The sequence below is a fragment of the Ambystoma mexicanum genome, chromosome 3p, assembly GCF_040938575.1.
Source record: "Ambystoma mexicanum isolate Mex_15411 chromosome 3p, UKY_AmexF1_1, whole genome shotgun sequence".
In the NCBI taxonomy this organism is placed as follows: Eukaryota; Metazoa; Chordata; class Amphibia; order Caudata; family Ambystomatidae; genus Ambystoma; species Ambystoma mexicanum.
Window position 1 is genome coordinate 333022286 of NC_090925.1, and position 17366 is coordinate 333039651.

The following is a 17366-nucleotide window of genomic DNA, read 5'->3' on the forward strand; positions in this document are numbered from 1 at the left end:
TTTGGAAGTACTCGACATGGGTAGAGGGGGCTGACCCGTCTAATCGCCAGTATAGGCATACCCCTAGGATGGGGTTGCCATTGGTTTCCGATATCCAGGACAAAATCCATTGGGAATGGCATGACCCGGAGAAGATTGCAATGCCCCGCTTCATGTCCAAACTTTACCCATTAAACGGCGAGACTTTGCTGTCTGATCCAGTTGAAGTTGATGATGTCCTCGCCATCCTGGTGGGTCACTCCTCGCGGATGAGGCCTCCATCTGGGATCCAGTGGTCCGCTGTGTTAGTTCCAGCATTAAGAAGGTTCATGCAAGCGTGCATCTGGCCCTACGGTTCCTATACGGCTGAAACGGTGCTAAATTGTTTCAGGAAATTGAAGAAGGCTGTCAATGAAGGCTCTGATTGTGCCCCTTTGCTTACAGACATGCAGAGACAGGTTGAACTTTTGGCCAATCTGGCTTTTGATGGGGTGCGTGGTTCAGCCATGGCCATTGGGGCTGGTGTATCTGCCCAAAGGCATTTGCACCTGAGGGACTGGAAAACTGATGGGTCTCAGAAGGCGGCTGCCCTGAAACTTCCTTTCACTGGGTTCAGGCTTTTTGGAGATTCCCTTGAGGATAAGGTGCACAACGTTTTTAGGGCGGACAAACATGCGGACAAATTTTGACGCAAGCCTCCTTCAACGACCAAGAAGTCTTCCTCTGGTGCAGTGACCAGCAGGTCTTTCCCTGGCTCCTCATCACATTCTTTTCGGAGAGCTAGGGGGGTTCGGGGTCCTCCACGCTCTTCGCGTCCTAGGCTGGCACCTAAGTTCTAACAGTTTGGACTTGCCGCTGGGCGGGCGGCTCTGGCGGTTTTTTCCAGTATGGGAAAGGTGATGTTCCGACTCCTGAGTTCTGGACACAGTGCAAAGTGGTTATCAAGTGCATTTCCTGTCTCCTCCTGTCCAGCATTGCATGGTTCGGACTGTGGTTCCCAAGTCTCAGCTCAAGAGGTTGGTCATGGATGCCGCTCTCTCTGAATTAGTGTTAAAGGCGGCCACCATCCCTGTTCCTCTCCCTGTTCAGGGTCAGGGTTTCTACTCACGGGTGTTCCTGGACCCCAAACCTCAGGGAAGTATCGTCTAGTTCTGGACCTCAAAGCCCTGAACTGCTTCGTCCAGAAGGAACACTTCAAAATGGAGACTTCACAGAAAATTCTTCCAATGTTATTCAAGGGGGATTGGACGACATCGCTGGATCTCCAGGATGCTTATTACCATGTGGCTCTCCGTCTCTGGCACATGAATTTCTTCCGCTTTGCGGTGAGATCCTGACATTTTCAGTTCAGAGTGCTCCCGTTCAGACTGCGATCAGCCTCCAGAGTGTTCACCAAGCTGGTGGCTCCCCTGGTGGTGCATTTACATCTGCGGGGCATTCAGATTTTTCCCTACCTGGACGATTGGTTGATCAAAGCATCCTGCCGGCAGACTGTCATGACTCATCTCCGATTGGTCTGCCAGGTGTTGCAGGACTGGGGTTTCCTGGTGAACTGGCAGAAGTCTCAACTGGAGGCTTCTTGGGATCTAGTTTTCATTGGTGCACAGGTTTGCACCAGGATGGGGATGGTGTTCCTGTCCTTGGAGAGGGTCCGTCGCTTGCTGGCTGTTCTGGGCAGAGTCCTCGGGAGGCAATATGTCCTGGCTCGCCTGTTGCTGAAGTTGCAGGGGCACATGGCTTTCTTGCATGTTTCTAGTTCCCTGGGCCCGTATTCATTTGCGCACCCTGGTGTCTTACTTTCTCTCCCACTGGCTCCCGACGTCTCAAGCATTCAAAGCTTTGATTCCAGTGTCCCCAGCGATGTGGGTCTCCCTGCAGTGGTGTTTGGGGGTTCCAAATCTACGGGCTGTGGTGTCCCTGATCATTCCTCCTGTGACCACACTTATGCTATGTTGGGGGTCCTATCTGCTCAGGAGTTGCGACATCCGGAGGAGAGCCATCAAACATCCAATTGGTGAGAGTTGTGTGCCATTCTCTGGGCTCTGGTGTACTTCAGGAGGTTGCTGATAGGCCGGGCGGTTTTGGTCCGGACGGACAATACGACAACTTTGGCATACGCCAACCGCCAAGGGGGTTCCGGCCGCTCCTTGAATGCCCTGGCAGCTCAGATAGGTGCATGGGGGGATTCACATCTGGTGTCCCTGGTGGCCTCACATATCAGGGGGGTGGCAATGTTTGAGCGAATCTTCTCAGCCACCGGTTTCCCTCCTCTGTGGAACTGGTCCTGTCAACCCAGATCTTTGCAGAGATCTGTGTCAAGTTCGGGGCCCCTGTTCTGGACCTGTTTGCATCTCCGGCCTCGGCAAAAGTTTCCCTCTTCTGCTTCGTTTTCAGGCCGATGGAGCTTGAGGGGTGGACGCCCTCAGGGTCTCCTTTATGCGTTTCTGCCTATTCCCCTTCTGCCCCGGGGTGGTTCAGTGTATCAGAGTGTCCAGGGTGACTGTATTATTGTTGGCTCCGTTCTGGCCCTGCCGGAGTTGGTTCCCCTCTCTTTTGAAGCTTTGGTCCCAGGAGCATTGCCTGGTTCTGAAGTGGCCTTGTCCCCTTCTAGCGGATATGCGGTTGGGGGTCCGCCAGATGCAATGGGCAGTGTGGCTATTGCACGGGCTAGGCTGATATCTCAGGGGTTCTCTGGTCCTGTGGTAGAGTCCATAATGAATGCCCCTAGACCCTCCACTCTGAGGGTTTACGGCAGGCATTGGAGTCATTTCCGGGACTGGTGTGGGCGGTGTGGGATCCCTCCCCTACTTTCTGGCCTCCCCGCTATCCTTCAATTCCTCTGGGATGGGTTTGACAAGGGCCTGGCGGTTTCCACGCTTCGCTCTCAGTGGGCCTCCATGAAATTCCTTTTGGGGAACTCTGATGGTCACCTGGATAGGGAGGTGTTGGTGGGGAAGTTGCTCCAGGATTTTTCGTCTTCCTGTCCTTGTGCTTATAAGGGGCTTCCACCTTGGGATCTCCCTCTTGTCTTAAGGTTCCTTCAAGGCCTACTTTTGAGCCCATTTCCGAGATTGATATAAAACATCTGACGCTAAAGACTGCCTTTCTTATTGCCATAACTTCTGCCCGTAGGCTTGGGGAGATTGGCGCTCTGTTATGTCACCCCCCTTTCCTGAGGGTGCTGCCAGACTCGGTGGTGCTGAGGTGTGATCCAAAGTTTCTCTCTAAAGTTGTTTCTCGGTTTCACACCTCTTAGGATCTGGTTCTCCCTGGCTTTTTTCAGAATCCGCAATCGCCAGAGGAAGTGGCTTGGCATAACATTGATGTGCGGCGGCCGGTGTTGGAGTATTTGGCTAGGACTGCCTCTTTCCGCCACTCTGACAGTCTTCTGATTACTTTTGGCCCGGCTGGTGCTGGGCGTAAGGCATCTGTGGTGTCCATTAGCCAGTGGATCCGTGTTGTGGTCTCCATGGCCTATGTGGCTTCTGGCCTGCCTGTGCCTACGCACATTCAGGGGTGGTCCACCAGAGGTTTGGCTGCCTCCTGGGCCAATGCAAGGGGGGTATCTCTAAGGAGATTTGTAGGGCTGCCACTTGGGCTGATCATAGCACCTTCATCAACCACTATAGGTTGAATGTCTCCCATTCGGGGTTGGTTCCTTCGGGGTTGGAGTTTTGTCTGTGGGGATGTGAATTTGGAGTTATTAAAGGTGTGTGTTTGTCTGCACTGTGTTTGGCTCTGTGTCTTATTGGGACCTTTCCCCGTTGCTGCTTTGGTATACCTCATGCGGTAAGTACCGGGATGAGGAAGAGTGGAGGTAATGCTCTGATTACTTACAGGTAATCTTCATTACTCCAAGTCCTACTCTTCCTCGTCACAGTACTGACGACCCTCATCAACCTACCTGCGGGGAAGGTACCATGCTACGGCTTGGTAATATGAAACTGAGTGAAGTGGGTGTGGGGGAGGAGTTATAGGAATTAAAATAAATAAAAGAAGGTCCTGTGTCAGAGGCAGTGGCCTCATGATGTAAATACTGTGACGAGGAAGAGTATGACTAGGAGTAATGAAGATTACCGGTAAGTAATCAGAGCATCAGGCTGTAGAAAGAGCTGATTGGCTGAAAAGAGCGGACGGGATTGAAAAGGGAACATTGTCACTAAGAGAGGTGTGTGGGGGAGATCATTAGGGACCGGAAGGAACAAGAAGCAGAACCTGACAGACAGTGGCAGAACACAGAATGTGGGGGACCCCCTGCAAGTCCTGCTGAGGCCCCCCACCCCACCGCCACTGCACCCCCCACCCCCTTTGCAGGGCATTGCCACCAGTGCTGACATAAACGTAGAGAAGGGGCACGGGAGAACAGAAATGGCGGTGTGCTTCCCTGCTGGAGGAAGAGTAGACAGGAATACAGTAAACTCAGAGAAGAGTTTATCATGATGTGGACAAACCGCATGCTTAGGGAGACGGCTTCTGAGACTGCAGAACCCAATGAAAGCAATAGAGATCATTGGTTATACTCGTTGGGTTGTTGCTATTAGGGATGGGGGCAGCAGATGACGTCAGGCACGGTGGGTAAGTGGGAGATCCCTGGGTTTAAACTTATAATCAAGTCTACTGGGTAAGCAGGAGTCTCCAGAGCACCCACGTTTGCCCAGGCTGGCACCTGAGGCCGAACACAACAGTCTGTATTTCTCCTTCCATAGCACTGAAATACTGTGGCCTCTGGCTTAAACAGGCTGGAGGGTTTTCAAGGAATCATAACCACTGGCATTGTGCTTGGCAACCCTCCAGATCAATGTACTCTGCCATTACATAAAAGGAAAGACCACTTGCAAACCAGCCTAGATCCCACCACAAAAGGGGAGTCTGGCCTGAACAGCAAGGTCACATCCCCTCTGCACAAGACCACATGTAACTGTAGACGTGTTTCAGGCACATTGGCCTTCATCAGGGACCTGTAGTGTGCAGCCATCACCCTTCAGGTTTTTGGATGAGAAGATTGAGACGTGGGTCCCAAGCTTGCTGGGCCTTGAAACCAAAGCTACACCTCGCTGACGATGACCAATGAGGCCACAGTTTGTCTAGGGACTATTAGGGGCCTTATGTAGGAAGGATTTGACCTAGCTGCTTGTGGTGGACTACCTACCGCCTTTGGGTTTTGACCAAGCCACCACTTTAATGAATCTCTCCTTCTGAACACCAGGGCCATCACGTCACACCTTGCGCAACCTGAATCGCTAGACGCCACCCGCTCCTCTCCTGCCCGCCACCCGTTACAGCTGTACCCCTCCTCTGTATCCTGCCCCGCTGGATATCTGTTCTGTTGGGACTTCAGAAAAGCGCTCTGTTATGCATCTGTATTGTTGTGTACCACTCTAAAGCGCTCCGGTCCGCGCTCAATAAATGCCATAATCATAATAATAATTTAAAAAAAGAAGACACCTGATTTGTATGTGGTCTTTCCCCTTCTGTAATGACACTGCAGCTTTAAGATGATGGTCTGGAGTGTGGGCCAGAGCAATGCTTGATTGATTTAAAACCTCTTAGCCATCACCCTTCATTCAGTCCCTTGCCTAATAAAATGCACCCTGAAGCAGAGGAGTCCACGAGACGCTGTTCCACAGGGAGCAGGTTATGAATGAATGAATGAATGAATGAATGAATGAATGAATGAATGAATGAATGAATGAATGAATGAATGATACTTTATTTATATCGTGCTCATACACAAGTGTTTCAGAGCGCGACCAGGCAAAGGCGAGGGACAGGGGAGAAGAAAAAAACACACATGAGCACGAAACACATGAAACACATGAAACACAAGAAACACATGTGCACTTGAGCTGTAAAGCGAACATCACAATCCTAATGAGGCCGATAGTGCTCAATTAAAGTGCTTCATCATTGTGCAAACATGAAAAAGCATTTCAATGTCGTAACAACGCAACTCAACGTAAATGTGTTGCTCTGACATTTGGAAAGTAACAACTTCTGCTTTCACATGCCACCACGACCACACCCAGGGAGGGAGTTGCGCGCGCATCGGTCTAGTCGCTGGTCATGGCCTTAATATTGCCCAGGCTAAGTCCCCACTTCACACGAGAGAAAGCAGCCGGCTCCTTGCCAGGCCCGGACGCTCTTTCCACATCTCTTCTGCCACTGCCAATGAGCCTCCAGGAGGTGGGAGCCAATTTATGAATTTCCCCGGGGGGTGCCCAAATATAGGAAGTGACATCACCAGCAGTCATATGACCGCATTTGCACGTAGTATGAGCGGGGTGGGTGGCTCAGAACAGTGGAAACATTGGCTTGCATGTACTGCATATACTAAAGTCGAGTAAGAAGGAGATTTAAGCCTTCGAGTTGCATTCCAGTAGGCCAACACTGCCTCAACTCCACCCCTCTATAATCATCCAGGTTGTAGTAGCCCTCAAAAGGCAGAGCAACACAACTAGGATGAGAAAACGAAATGCCTTCCATCCTGTGAGTGTGTCAAACGTCAGAGCAAAGATTGTGCGTGTGCCTCCTACCTTGGAGCACAATCTCACTAATTTGGTGCAAATCTCGCAAGTGGGAGCATGGAATCCCCTGCGTGTGTGTGGGCTGCAGACCCTGGATAACATGCTCACTTCTTCAGTGTGAAACTCTGGCCAAGGCTCTTTGGGCAAGCATTCAGGATGGGTCTCACGCCTTTAAACAATGTGATATATTCAGTGGGCACCTCACTCCTTGGAGCATAGTATACCCATTCTCACTCCAGTTTTCTCGATCTAGCGATCCATACCATATTCATTCAATGTGTGTGAAGGGGTGATAATTTGTGTCTGAGAGAGCTCATTCTTTCATTCAGGAGAGATAAAGGGGTAACAACCCCCTATATGTGGGATCAGGATCATTTTGCCCATGGCCCCTCACTCCAGAATGAATGAGCAGGTTTTAAGACCCTGCTGATTCGGCTATCCTACGGGCTTGAGCCTTCTATCCCTTGCCCCATCACGGCTTCCAACATTCTGAGAGCAGGTTATGGACAGCAGGCAGCTCGGGACATGCCTGTTGCCAATTGAATGTAGACAGATCTACTATTTAGACACTGGGCGAGTGCCATGAATCCACATTGGTGGTGAAGAAGCACTCAACATACAGAACACAATGGTATAGTGTTGCAGTCCTGCTGAGAAATGAAAATTCGGTCTGTTTAAATGTAAAGCAGAGTGGCTGAGAAGTACACGCACTGTACCATTAAAAATAAAGCAGCTGTGGTGGGTGGAAGTGCTGCTTCGGTGGCATCAAGGGTATGCAATTCCCTGCGGGGTAGTGTTGGTCGTTTCATATTGAAGTATAGCAGCCCTATTGAGAAGTGCCATTAAAAGTGAAGCTGTCCAGTAGGCAGGATCAGTGCTGCCCCATAAAAGGTGTAGAAGCCTCTGTGAGAAGTGGCAATACTGTTCCAACACTGAGAAGTGTAGTATTTTCACATTAACTATGCTTAAGTACTTTGGGTTATTGAATAGTGCTGATACATTCTGAGTAATTCCATCCCTTTAAATATATTAGCTCTTGTATAACCACAACAGCGTTGATTTATTCTGATGATGATGAAGATGATGACAGTCTTGCTCAATAGTTCTGGTTCTGTATCATTAAATGTACTTCAGATCTTCAGAGTCTCAGGAGGATAGCTCAGGGGCAACGTGCTCGCCTTGGAAGCAAGATGACACGGAGCAACACAGATTCGATCCCTTGATCCACGCTTAGAAACCTCTGGGTATTATTACGTGCATTATAAATAACCAATTAAAATAAAAAATAAATAAATCAACTGAGAAGTGCTGGGGCCTTGTCAATAAGAGTGTAGCAGCACAAATGAGAAGTGCTGATGTAGTCCCATCAAAAGTATAGCAGCCCCACTAGATGAACTAGCATTGCTTGCCTCAACAAAAGCATAGTATTACAATTATAGCAGGCCTGTTTAGCGAGCTAACTGAGGAGTACTAGCATTGCCCCATTTCAAATATGGCAGCTCTAGTACAAAATAGATTACACAGCCTGCTGAGAAGTGCTGTTACTGTCTCTTTAAAAATATAGAAGCCCATTAGCTCTGCACCATTCGGCCCTGCACGTACTATCCCATTGAATGCTATTACACTGAACAAGGTCAAGAGTATGGCAAGGTCCATACTGGGTTCTATATGATAATTCTGCATTTTGAAGAACAAATATACAAAAAACACGATTTATTTCGGCCGATTTGTGTGGTCTTCAAAAGGCCGAATTATCACATTCTAATGCCTCCCACCCCACAAACCCCCCCCCCAACCCCAAGAAGGTAATCCCACCTCACCCCACACTCCTACCCCCTCCCACGCTGTTACCTTCCTTAGAATTCAGGGGAGTATCCTCCCTCAACTCCTCCGTTCCCCGCCCATAGCATAGCATTCACCCTCACCACGTACATACTCAGAGTCATGCAAACAGTCTCATTTGCACTCTCCCTGCCATCTCCCTCTGCAGATGCAATGCAAGAGGGGTGCACAGATGTACAAATACACCCAACCCAAAAATAATTTTAAGAAATTGAGGGACAGACTTGCTTTGCATCTGTGCCTCCATTTCTAAACTTAGTTTTGTGTTGGGTCTACCTCTACATCTGTGCACCACTCTTTCCAAGAGAGAGGGGTGCACAGATGTACAAATACACCCAACTCAGAACTATATTTAGAAATTCAGGGAAAGACTTGCTTTGCATCTGTGCCTCCATTTCAAAAAATCGTTTTGGGTTGGGTGTACCTCTACATCCGTGCACCCGGGTGCACAGATGTAGAAGTATACCCAAACCAAAACGAGTTTTAGAAATTGAGGGACAGATGCAAACAAGAGCCTCTTGCTTTGCATCCGTCCCTCAATTTTTAAACAACTTTTTTTACCCGGCTTTCACCCGGGCCGCCAGAGAGAGACACAGTATGGATGGAACAAAGGGCCATCCATACTGTGTCTCTTCAATCCAGCCACGGGGGGTGGAGGGGCCCAGCCCGACTTAATTCTGCCGGCGGGCCCGGGCCCCGGAACACCTGCGTACTCGGCACCCCTGGCGGAGAAGCCGGTGCGCGTGCACATCTAGATTGTGCCAGCTGCTTAAAAGCTCCATGTCCTCTCTCTGAAAAAAGCAACACAAGTCCTGCCTGCCAATGGCACACACCTCTGCCACGCTTCTCCTCAAATAATGGCTATGAAACCTCACTCTATTGTGCAAATAAGACCGCCCCACCAACAGTTAATGTTAATGTTAATGGTATTTGTACCGCGCACTGTCACCAACGGAATTGGTCCCCTGGCGCTCAGGCGGATCTGCAAATGAGAAGGCGGGAATGGGTTAGTCAGGTGAAAAGGGAGTAGGAAAGTGAGAAGTTGGTGTGCTGTTGACAGCTTCAGTTCGGTTTTCACTGTGCGCTGAGCATTGGTGTGAATATTGGGCCGATGCAAGACCTTGTGTGCTGTGGGTGCGCTTTATGTGTTGTTTGTTTTTTGTTGTGGTGTGGTGAAGTGCGTGCAGTTTGCTGAGCAAGAAAATGGTTGTGTGAAATTTTGTGAGAGTTAAGTATACAGAGATTTGAGCATAGAGTAAGTGGGTTATATGTCTCTTAGTCCTTGTAATTCTTGTTCTATGTATCTGGTTGTCCAATAGGTAGGCATATTTTCCACTTTTCTTTGCTGTCCATCTAATTGGTATTAGCAAAACAAAAGAGTTGATGGCTGGAAGGTTTAGAATAAATCTTGACCTCTGGCATTGCTCTGGGCAACCCTCCAGACCATCGTTCTTCGCCTGCCAAGCCATTACAAAAGGGGAAAAACCATATGCAAATCAGGCTTGGTCCCACCCCCAAAGGGGTAGTCCAGCCCGAACTGCTAGGTCACATCCCTTTTGCACGAGACCACAAGCATCCCCAGACATGTTTCAGCCTTGTTGGGCGTCATCAGTGAGGAGTAGCTTGGGTCTCTAGGCCCAGCAGGCAAGGGACCCACGTCTGGGCATACCTTTCCCATTCGGGGTGACAATAGCAAAACAAAAGAGTTGATGGCTGGAAGGTTTAGAATAAATCTTGACCTCTGGCATTGCTCTGGGCAACCCTCCAGACCATCGTTCTTCGCCTGCCAAGCCATTACAAAAGGGGAAAAACCATATGCAAATCAGGCTTGGTCCCACCCCCAAAGGGGTAGTCCAGCCCGAACTGCTAGGTCACATCCCTTTTGCACGAGACCACAAGCATCCCCAGACATGTTTCAGCCTTGTTGGGCGTCATCAGTGAGGAGTAGCTTGGGTCTCTAGGCCCAGCAGGCAAGGGACCCACGTCTGGGCATACCCTTCCCACTCGGGGTGACAATAGCAAAACAAAAGAGTTGATGGCTGGAAGGTTTAGAATAAATCTTGACCTCTGGCATTGCTCTGGGCAACCCTCCAGACCATCGTTCTTCGCCTGCCAAGCCATTACAAAAGGGGAAAAACCATATGCAAATCAGGCTTGGTCCCACCCCCAAAGGGGTAGTCCAGCCCGAACTGCTAGGTCACATCCCTTTTGCACGAGACCACAAGCATCCCCAGACATGTTTCAGCCTTGTTGGGCGTCATCAGTGAGGAGTAGCTTGGGTCTCTAGGCCCAGCAGGCAAGGGACCCACGTCTGGGCATACCCTTCCCACTCGGGGTGACAATAGCAAAACAAAAGAGTTGATGGCTGGAAGGTTTAGAATAAATCTTGACCTCTGGCATTGCTCTGGGCAACCCTCCAGACCATCGTTCTTCGCCTGCCAAGCCTAGCAGTTCGGGCTGGACTGCCCCTTTTGGGGTGGGGCCAAGCCTGATTTGCATATGGTCTTTCCCTTCTGTAATGGCTTGGCAGGCGAAGAACGGTGGTCTGGAGAGTTGCCCAGAGCATTGCCAGTGGTGAAGATTAAGTCTAAACCTTCCAGCCATCACCTCTTTGTTTTTGCTATGTCACCCCGAGTGGGACGGGTATGCCCAGACGTGGGTCCCGTGCCTGCTGGGCCTAGAGACCCAAGCTACTCCTCACTGATGAGCCCCAACAAGGGCGAAACATGTTTGGGGATGCTTGTGGTCTCGTGCAGAAGGGATGTGGCCTAGCAGTTCGGGCTGGACTGCCCCTTTTGGGGTGGGGCCAAGCCTGATTTGCATATGGTCTTTCCCTTCTGTAATGGCTTGGCAGGCGAAGAACGGTGGTCTGGAGAGTTGCCCAGAGCATTGCCAGTGGTGAAGATTAAGTCTAAACCAGGCTTGTCCAACCTTTTTGAATGTGGGGCCGAAGCATTCACTTTTTGTCACCCGGAGGGCCGGCGAGCCAAAAGTGAACACCCTGACCCAAAGCAGTATATTCAAAAGCGATGGTGTGTGACCTTTCACACAATAGCATCAAGGGCATAGCCATGCAGTCCCAAAGATAGCTTTTGGTGTCGGGGGTAGTGATGAAAGGTTAGTTTCTTGTGATTTCTTCCAGTGTGTATGTGTTGATATTTCTCGGAAATAGTGGGGGCGACCAAGCGTAGCGAGGGAGCTATAACAATATAGGGAGGGTTTGGGGGGGTCCCCCCCCCCCCAAGATTTTTTTTTCCAAATATGGGGCTGAAATTGTGCATTTTACAGCAGGAAAAGTGACCAAAAAGCCATATGTTTACAATCAGTTCTAAAGGGGAACATGTACATTCCATGTCACCAACAGCAGACAAGAACATTGTAGAACACAACACATTTTAATGATCACTGTGTCCACAGTGTAAGACAGCACTGTCACTGATGTAAAACATTGACATGCTGGTTGTGCCCAAAATATGCCTCTGTAGCAACATGTCTGTGCTGGCTGTTACCAATTTAGGCCAGCATTGTCCTCTACAAAGCATGATTGATGCTGCCTGAGCATGTGCAGTGTGCCCAATACATATACCGGCTTATCTCTTTAATACACATTCATTACTTCTGTGGTAATGAAAGAAGCATAATCCAATTCCAGGGGGCACATGGGGCAGTAAAAGTCCTCCGCCACGGCCCGGTTTATTGGTCGGACCCAACATTGCAGAAATCAATTAATTAATCGTGTCCACGGACCCGACAAACATTGAATAAATAAATCGGGCAGGGGAGCCGACTTATGAATTTCCCGGGTGGTGCCCAAATATAGGAAGTGACATAACCAGCACTTATATTACCGCATTTGCACATAGTCGCCAACTTGGTGCGAGGGGAAGGGGGGGTGCAGAACAGTGGAAACATTGGCTTGCATGTATTGCATATACTGAAGGCAAGTAAGAAGGAGGTTTAAGCCTTCCAGTTGCATCCCAGTAGGCCAATACTGCCCCTACTCCACCCCTCTATAATCATCCAGGTTGTAGTAGCCCTCAAAAGGCAGAGCAACACAACTAGGATAGGAGAACGAAATGCCATCCCATCCTGTGAGTGTGTCAAACCTCAGAGCAAAGACTGTGCGTGTGCCTTGGAGCACAATCTCACTAATTTGGTGCAATTCGCGCAAGTGGGTGCATGGGAATGCCATGCGTGTGTGTGGGCTGCAGACCCCGGATCACTTGCTCACTTCTTCACTGTGAAACTCTGTCCAAGGCAGTACTGTCCCAATGGTGAGAAGTGTCATATTTTCACATTAACTATGCTTAAGCACTTTGGGTTATTGAATAGTGCTGCTACATTCGGAGTAATTCCATCCCTTTAAATATATTAGCTCTTGTATAACCACAACAGTGTTGATTTATTCTGATGATGATGAAGATGATGTTAGACTTGATCAATAGTTCTGGTTCTGTATCATTAAATGCACTTCAGATCTTCGGAGTCTCGGGAGGATAGCTCAGGAGCAACACAGGTTTGATCCCGCTGGGTACATTTTACCTCTACATCGGTGCACCCCTCTTACCAAGAGGGGTGCACAGATGTACAAATACACCCAACCCAAAACGATTTTTTAGAAATTGGGGGACAGACTTGCTTTGCATTTGTGCCTCCATTTCTAAAAATCGTTTTGGGTTGGGTGTACCTCTCCATCCGTGCACCCCTCTTGCCAAGAGGGGTGCACAGATGTACAACTACACCCAACCCAAAACGATTTTTTAGAAATTGGGGGACAGACTAGCTTTGCATCTGTGCCTCCATTTCTAAAAATCGTTTTGGGTTGGGTTACTTCTACATCTGTGCACCCCTCTTGCCAAGCAGGGTGCACAGATGTACAAATACACCCAACCCAAAACGATTTTTTAGAAATTGGGGGACAGACTTGCTTTGCATCTGTGCCTCCATTTGTAAAAATCGTTTTGGGTTGGGTGTACTTCTACATCTGTGCACCCCTCTTGCCAAGCGGGGTGCACAGATGTACAAATACATCCAACCCAAAACGATTTTTAGAAATTGAGGGACAGACTTGCTTTGCATCTGTGCCTCCATTTCTAAAAATCGTTTTGGGTTGGGTGTACCTCTACATCCGTGCACCCCTCTTGCCAAGAGGGGTGCACAGATGTACAAATACACCCAACCCAAAACGATTTTTTAGAAATTGGGGGACATACTTGCTTTGCATCTGTGCCTCCATTTCTAAAAATCGTTTGGGTTGGGTGTACTTCTACATCTGTGCACCCCTCTTGCCAAGCGGGGTGCACAGATGTACAAATACACCGAACCCAAAATGATTTTTAGAAATTGAGGGACAGACTTGTTTTGCATCTGTGCCTCAATTTCTAAAAATCGTTTTGGGTTGGGTGTACTTCTACATCCGTGCACACAGATGTAGAAGTATACCCAACCCAAAACGATTTTTAGAAATTGAGGGACAGATGCAAAACAAGAGCATCTTGCTTTGCATCCGTCCCACAATTTTTAAACATTGTTTTTTACCCGGCTTTTACCCGGGCCGCCAGAGAGAGACACAGTATGGATGGAACAAAGGACCATCCATACTGCGTCTCTTCTCTCCGGCCTGGGGGGCCGGAGCACCCGCATACTCTGCGCCCCTGAAACTGGGCCGTGGCCTGTAACTGCCTCTGGTGCTGGAGGCACCAGAGGCAGTTACAGACCACGGCCCGGTTTATTTATTTATTTGTTCAATGTTTGTCGGGTCCGTGGACCCGATTGATTTGGGTCCACGGACCCGACAAACATTGAACAAATAAATAAATAAACCAGGCCGTGGCAGAGGCAGTAACAGTCCTCCGAGACGGCCTGGTTTATTTATTTATTTGTTCAATGTTTGCCGGGTCCGTGGACCCGATTAATTTATTTATTTCTGCAATGTTGGGTCCGCCCAACATTGCAGAAATAAATAAATTAATCGGGTCCACGGACCCGACAAACATTGAACAAATAAATAAATAAACTGGGCCGTGGCCTGTTACTGCCTCTGGTGCCCCCCCCCCTTTTAGGGGGCACCAGAGGCAGTAACAGTCCTCCACCACGGCCCGGTGTATTTCTTTATTTGTTCAATGTTGTCTGTACAGCCTCGCGGGCCACATGAAATGGCTTGGAGGGCCGCATTGTGGCCCGCGGGCCGTATGTTGGACAACCTTGGTCTAAACCTTCCAGCCATCACCTCTTTGTTTTTGCTATGTCACCCCGAGTGGGACGGGTATGCCCAGACGTGGGTCCCGGGCCTGCTGGGCCTAGAGACCCAAGCTACTCCTCACTGATAAGCCCCAACAAGGGCGAAACATGTTTGGGGATGCTTGTGGTCTCGTGCAGAAGGGATGTGGCCTAGCAGTTCGGGCTGGACTGCCCCTTTTGGGGTGGGGCCAAGCCTGATTTGCATATGGTCTTTCCCTTCTGTAATGGCTTGGCAGGCGAAGAACGGTGGTCTGGAGAGTTGCCCAGAGCATTGCCAGTGGTGAAGATTAAGTCTAAACCTTCCAGCCATCACCTCTTTGTTTTTGCTATGTCACCCCGAGTGGGACGGGTATGCCCAGACGTGGGTCCCGTGCCTGCTGGGCCTAGAGACCCAAGCTACTCCTCACTGATGAGCCCCAACAAGGGCGAAACATGTTTGGGGATGCTTGTGGTCTCGTGCAGAAGGGATGTGGCCTAGCAGTTCGGGCTGGACTGCCCCTTTTGGGGTGGGGCCAAGCCTGATTTGCATATGGTCTTTCCCTTCTGTAATGGCTTGGCAGGCGAAGAACGGTGGTCTGGAGAGTTGCCCAGAGCATTGCCAGTGGTGAAGATTAAGTCTAAACCTTCCAGCCATCACCTCTTTGTTTTTGCTATGTCACCCCAAGTGGGACGGGTATGCCCAGACGTGGGTCCCGTGCCTGCTGGGCCTAGAGACCCAAGCTACTCCTCACTGATGAGCCCCAACAAGGGCAAAACATGTTTGGGGATGCTTGTGGTCTCGTGCAGAAGGGATGTGGCCTAGCAGTTCGGGCTGGACTGCCCCTTTTGGGGTGGGGCCAAGCCTGATTTGCATATGGTCTTTCCCTTCTGTAATGGCTTGGCAGGCGAAGAACGGTGGTCTGGAGAGTTGCCCAGAGCATTGCCAGTGGTGAAGATTAAGTCTAAACCTTCCAGCCATCACCTCTTTGTTTTTGCTATGTCACCCCGAGTGGGACGGGTATGCCCAGACGTGGGTCCCGTGCCTGCTGGGCCTAGAGACCCAAGCTACTCCTCACTGATGAGCCCCAACAAGGGCGAAACATGTTTGGGGATGCTTGTGGTCTCGTGCAGAAGGGATGTGGCCTAGCAGTTCGGGCTGGACTGCCCCTTTTGGGGTGGGGCCAAGCCTGATTTGCATATGGTCTTTCCCTTCTGTAATGGCTTGGCAGGCGAAGAACGGTGGTCTGGAGAGTTGCCCAGAGCATTGCCAGTGGTGAAGATTAAGTCTAAACCTTCCAGCCATCACCTCTTTGTTTTTGCTATGTCACCCCGAGTGGGACGGGTATGCCCAGACGTGGGTCCCGTGCCTGCTGGGCCTAGAGACCCAAGCTACTCCTCACTGATGAGCCCCAACAAGGGCGAAACATGTTTGGGGATGCTTGTGGTCTCGTGCAGAAGGGATGTGGCCTAGCAGTTCGGGCTGGACTGCCCCTTTTGGGGTGGGGCCAAGCCTGATTTGCATATGGTCTTTCCCTTCTGTAATGGCTTGGCAGGCGAAGAACGGTGGTCTGGAGAGTTGCCCAGAGCATTGCCAGTGGTGAAGATTAAGTCTAAACCTTCCAGCCATCACCTCTTTTTTTTTGCTACATCTAATTGGTATGACTGATTATGTGGCACGTTGCCATCTGTGTTGTTTGAATTTAGTGTAATAGGTAGGGCGTGTCTTGTCCCCCATGCTGGTATAGGGGCTGTAAATTAGCAAACACCCACTCCCTTGCAATCTATTTCCTGTCGGTGGTCCATTGTTGCCTATGTGTAGTTTGGAGGCGAAGGTGATATCATCCTTGCCCTTCCATCTCCATCTATCTGTGAACTTTCTTTGTTATCTTTATATCATATCTATCTCTCAGTTGGTAAGTTGATATGCCTTAGATTGTTTGTCAATAACTTCTGTTTGTGGACGGTAGCTTGGGGGATTTGCAGGGTCGGTTTCCCTCTCAGCGTTGTTTCATCTGTGTATATGCCCCGATAGGCGTTCTTCTAGTTATGGAATGAAGAGCCAGGATTTGAGAAGTCTTCTGAACAGGAGATTTCTTGTGTTACGTATGTTCTTTGGTAGCTCGTTCCAGGTTTTTGGGGCGAGGTGAGAGAAAGCAGAACATCCAAATTTTCTTTTGAGGTAGGGTTTTGGTTCCAAACGGATGTCGCTGCTCGATCTGAGCGCCCTTGTTGGGCGATATAGACTTAATTTGTCTCTAAGGAACTCTGTGCCTTGGTCGTGGATTGTTCTGTGCATTATGCATATTCATTTGAACTTGATTTTCTATTTTATTGGTAACCACTGTAGAATTTTCAGCGATGATGTCCTGTGTTCTCTTGGGGTAATTTGAGGAGCAGTCTAGCCGCCGCATCTTGTATCCATTGTAATTTTTTTAGAAATCGTTCAGGCATGCCCAGATATAGGCTAATGGCATAGTCTACTCTGAACATGATGAGAGCGATGGCAGTGAGCGTTTTGTTGGTGAATGACAAGAATGGATGGATCCTTTTTACCGCTCGCAGGTGGAAGAAGCATTTGTTGATTAGAGCCTTTACTTGTGGATCTAGAGTAAGTTTGTTGTCCATCATTACTCCCAGGTTTTTTACAATCGACTATGGGGTTGGGGTTTTACTGAGTTCCATTGACCAGGGGATGTAGTGGTTGTCTCCTCAGTTTTTTGTGATGATCATTATTTCTGTTTTGCCTGGGTTGAGTTTGAGGTAGTTCGAGTTCATTTAGTTGTATATTTCACGAAGGCAGTT

General features: G+C 49.3%; 1 protein-coding gene across 1 annotated transcript in view; it reads left to right on the forward strand.

Moving 5' to 3' along the window:
• Positions 1–1178: 1178 nt before the first annotated feature.
• Positions 1179–17366, forward strand: part of LOC138579899 (tyrosine-protein phosphatase non-receptor type substrate 1-like) — a 266436-nt gene continuing 250248 nt past the window's right edge. The window contains exon 1 of the mRNA XM_069650124.1: positions 1179–1304. Coding sequence (XP_069506225.1) covers positions 1179–1304 — 126 coding nt within the window. The remainder of the gene's footprint in view (positions 1305–17366) is intronic.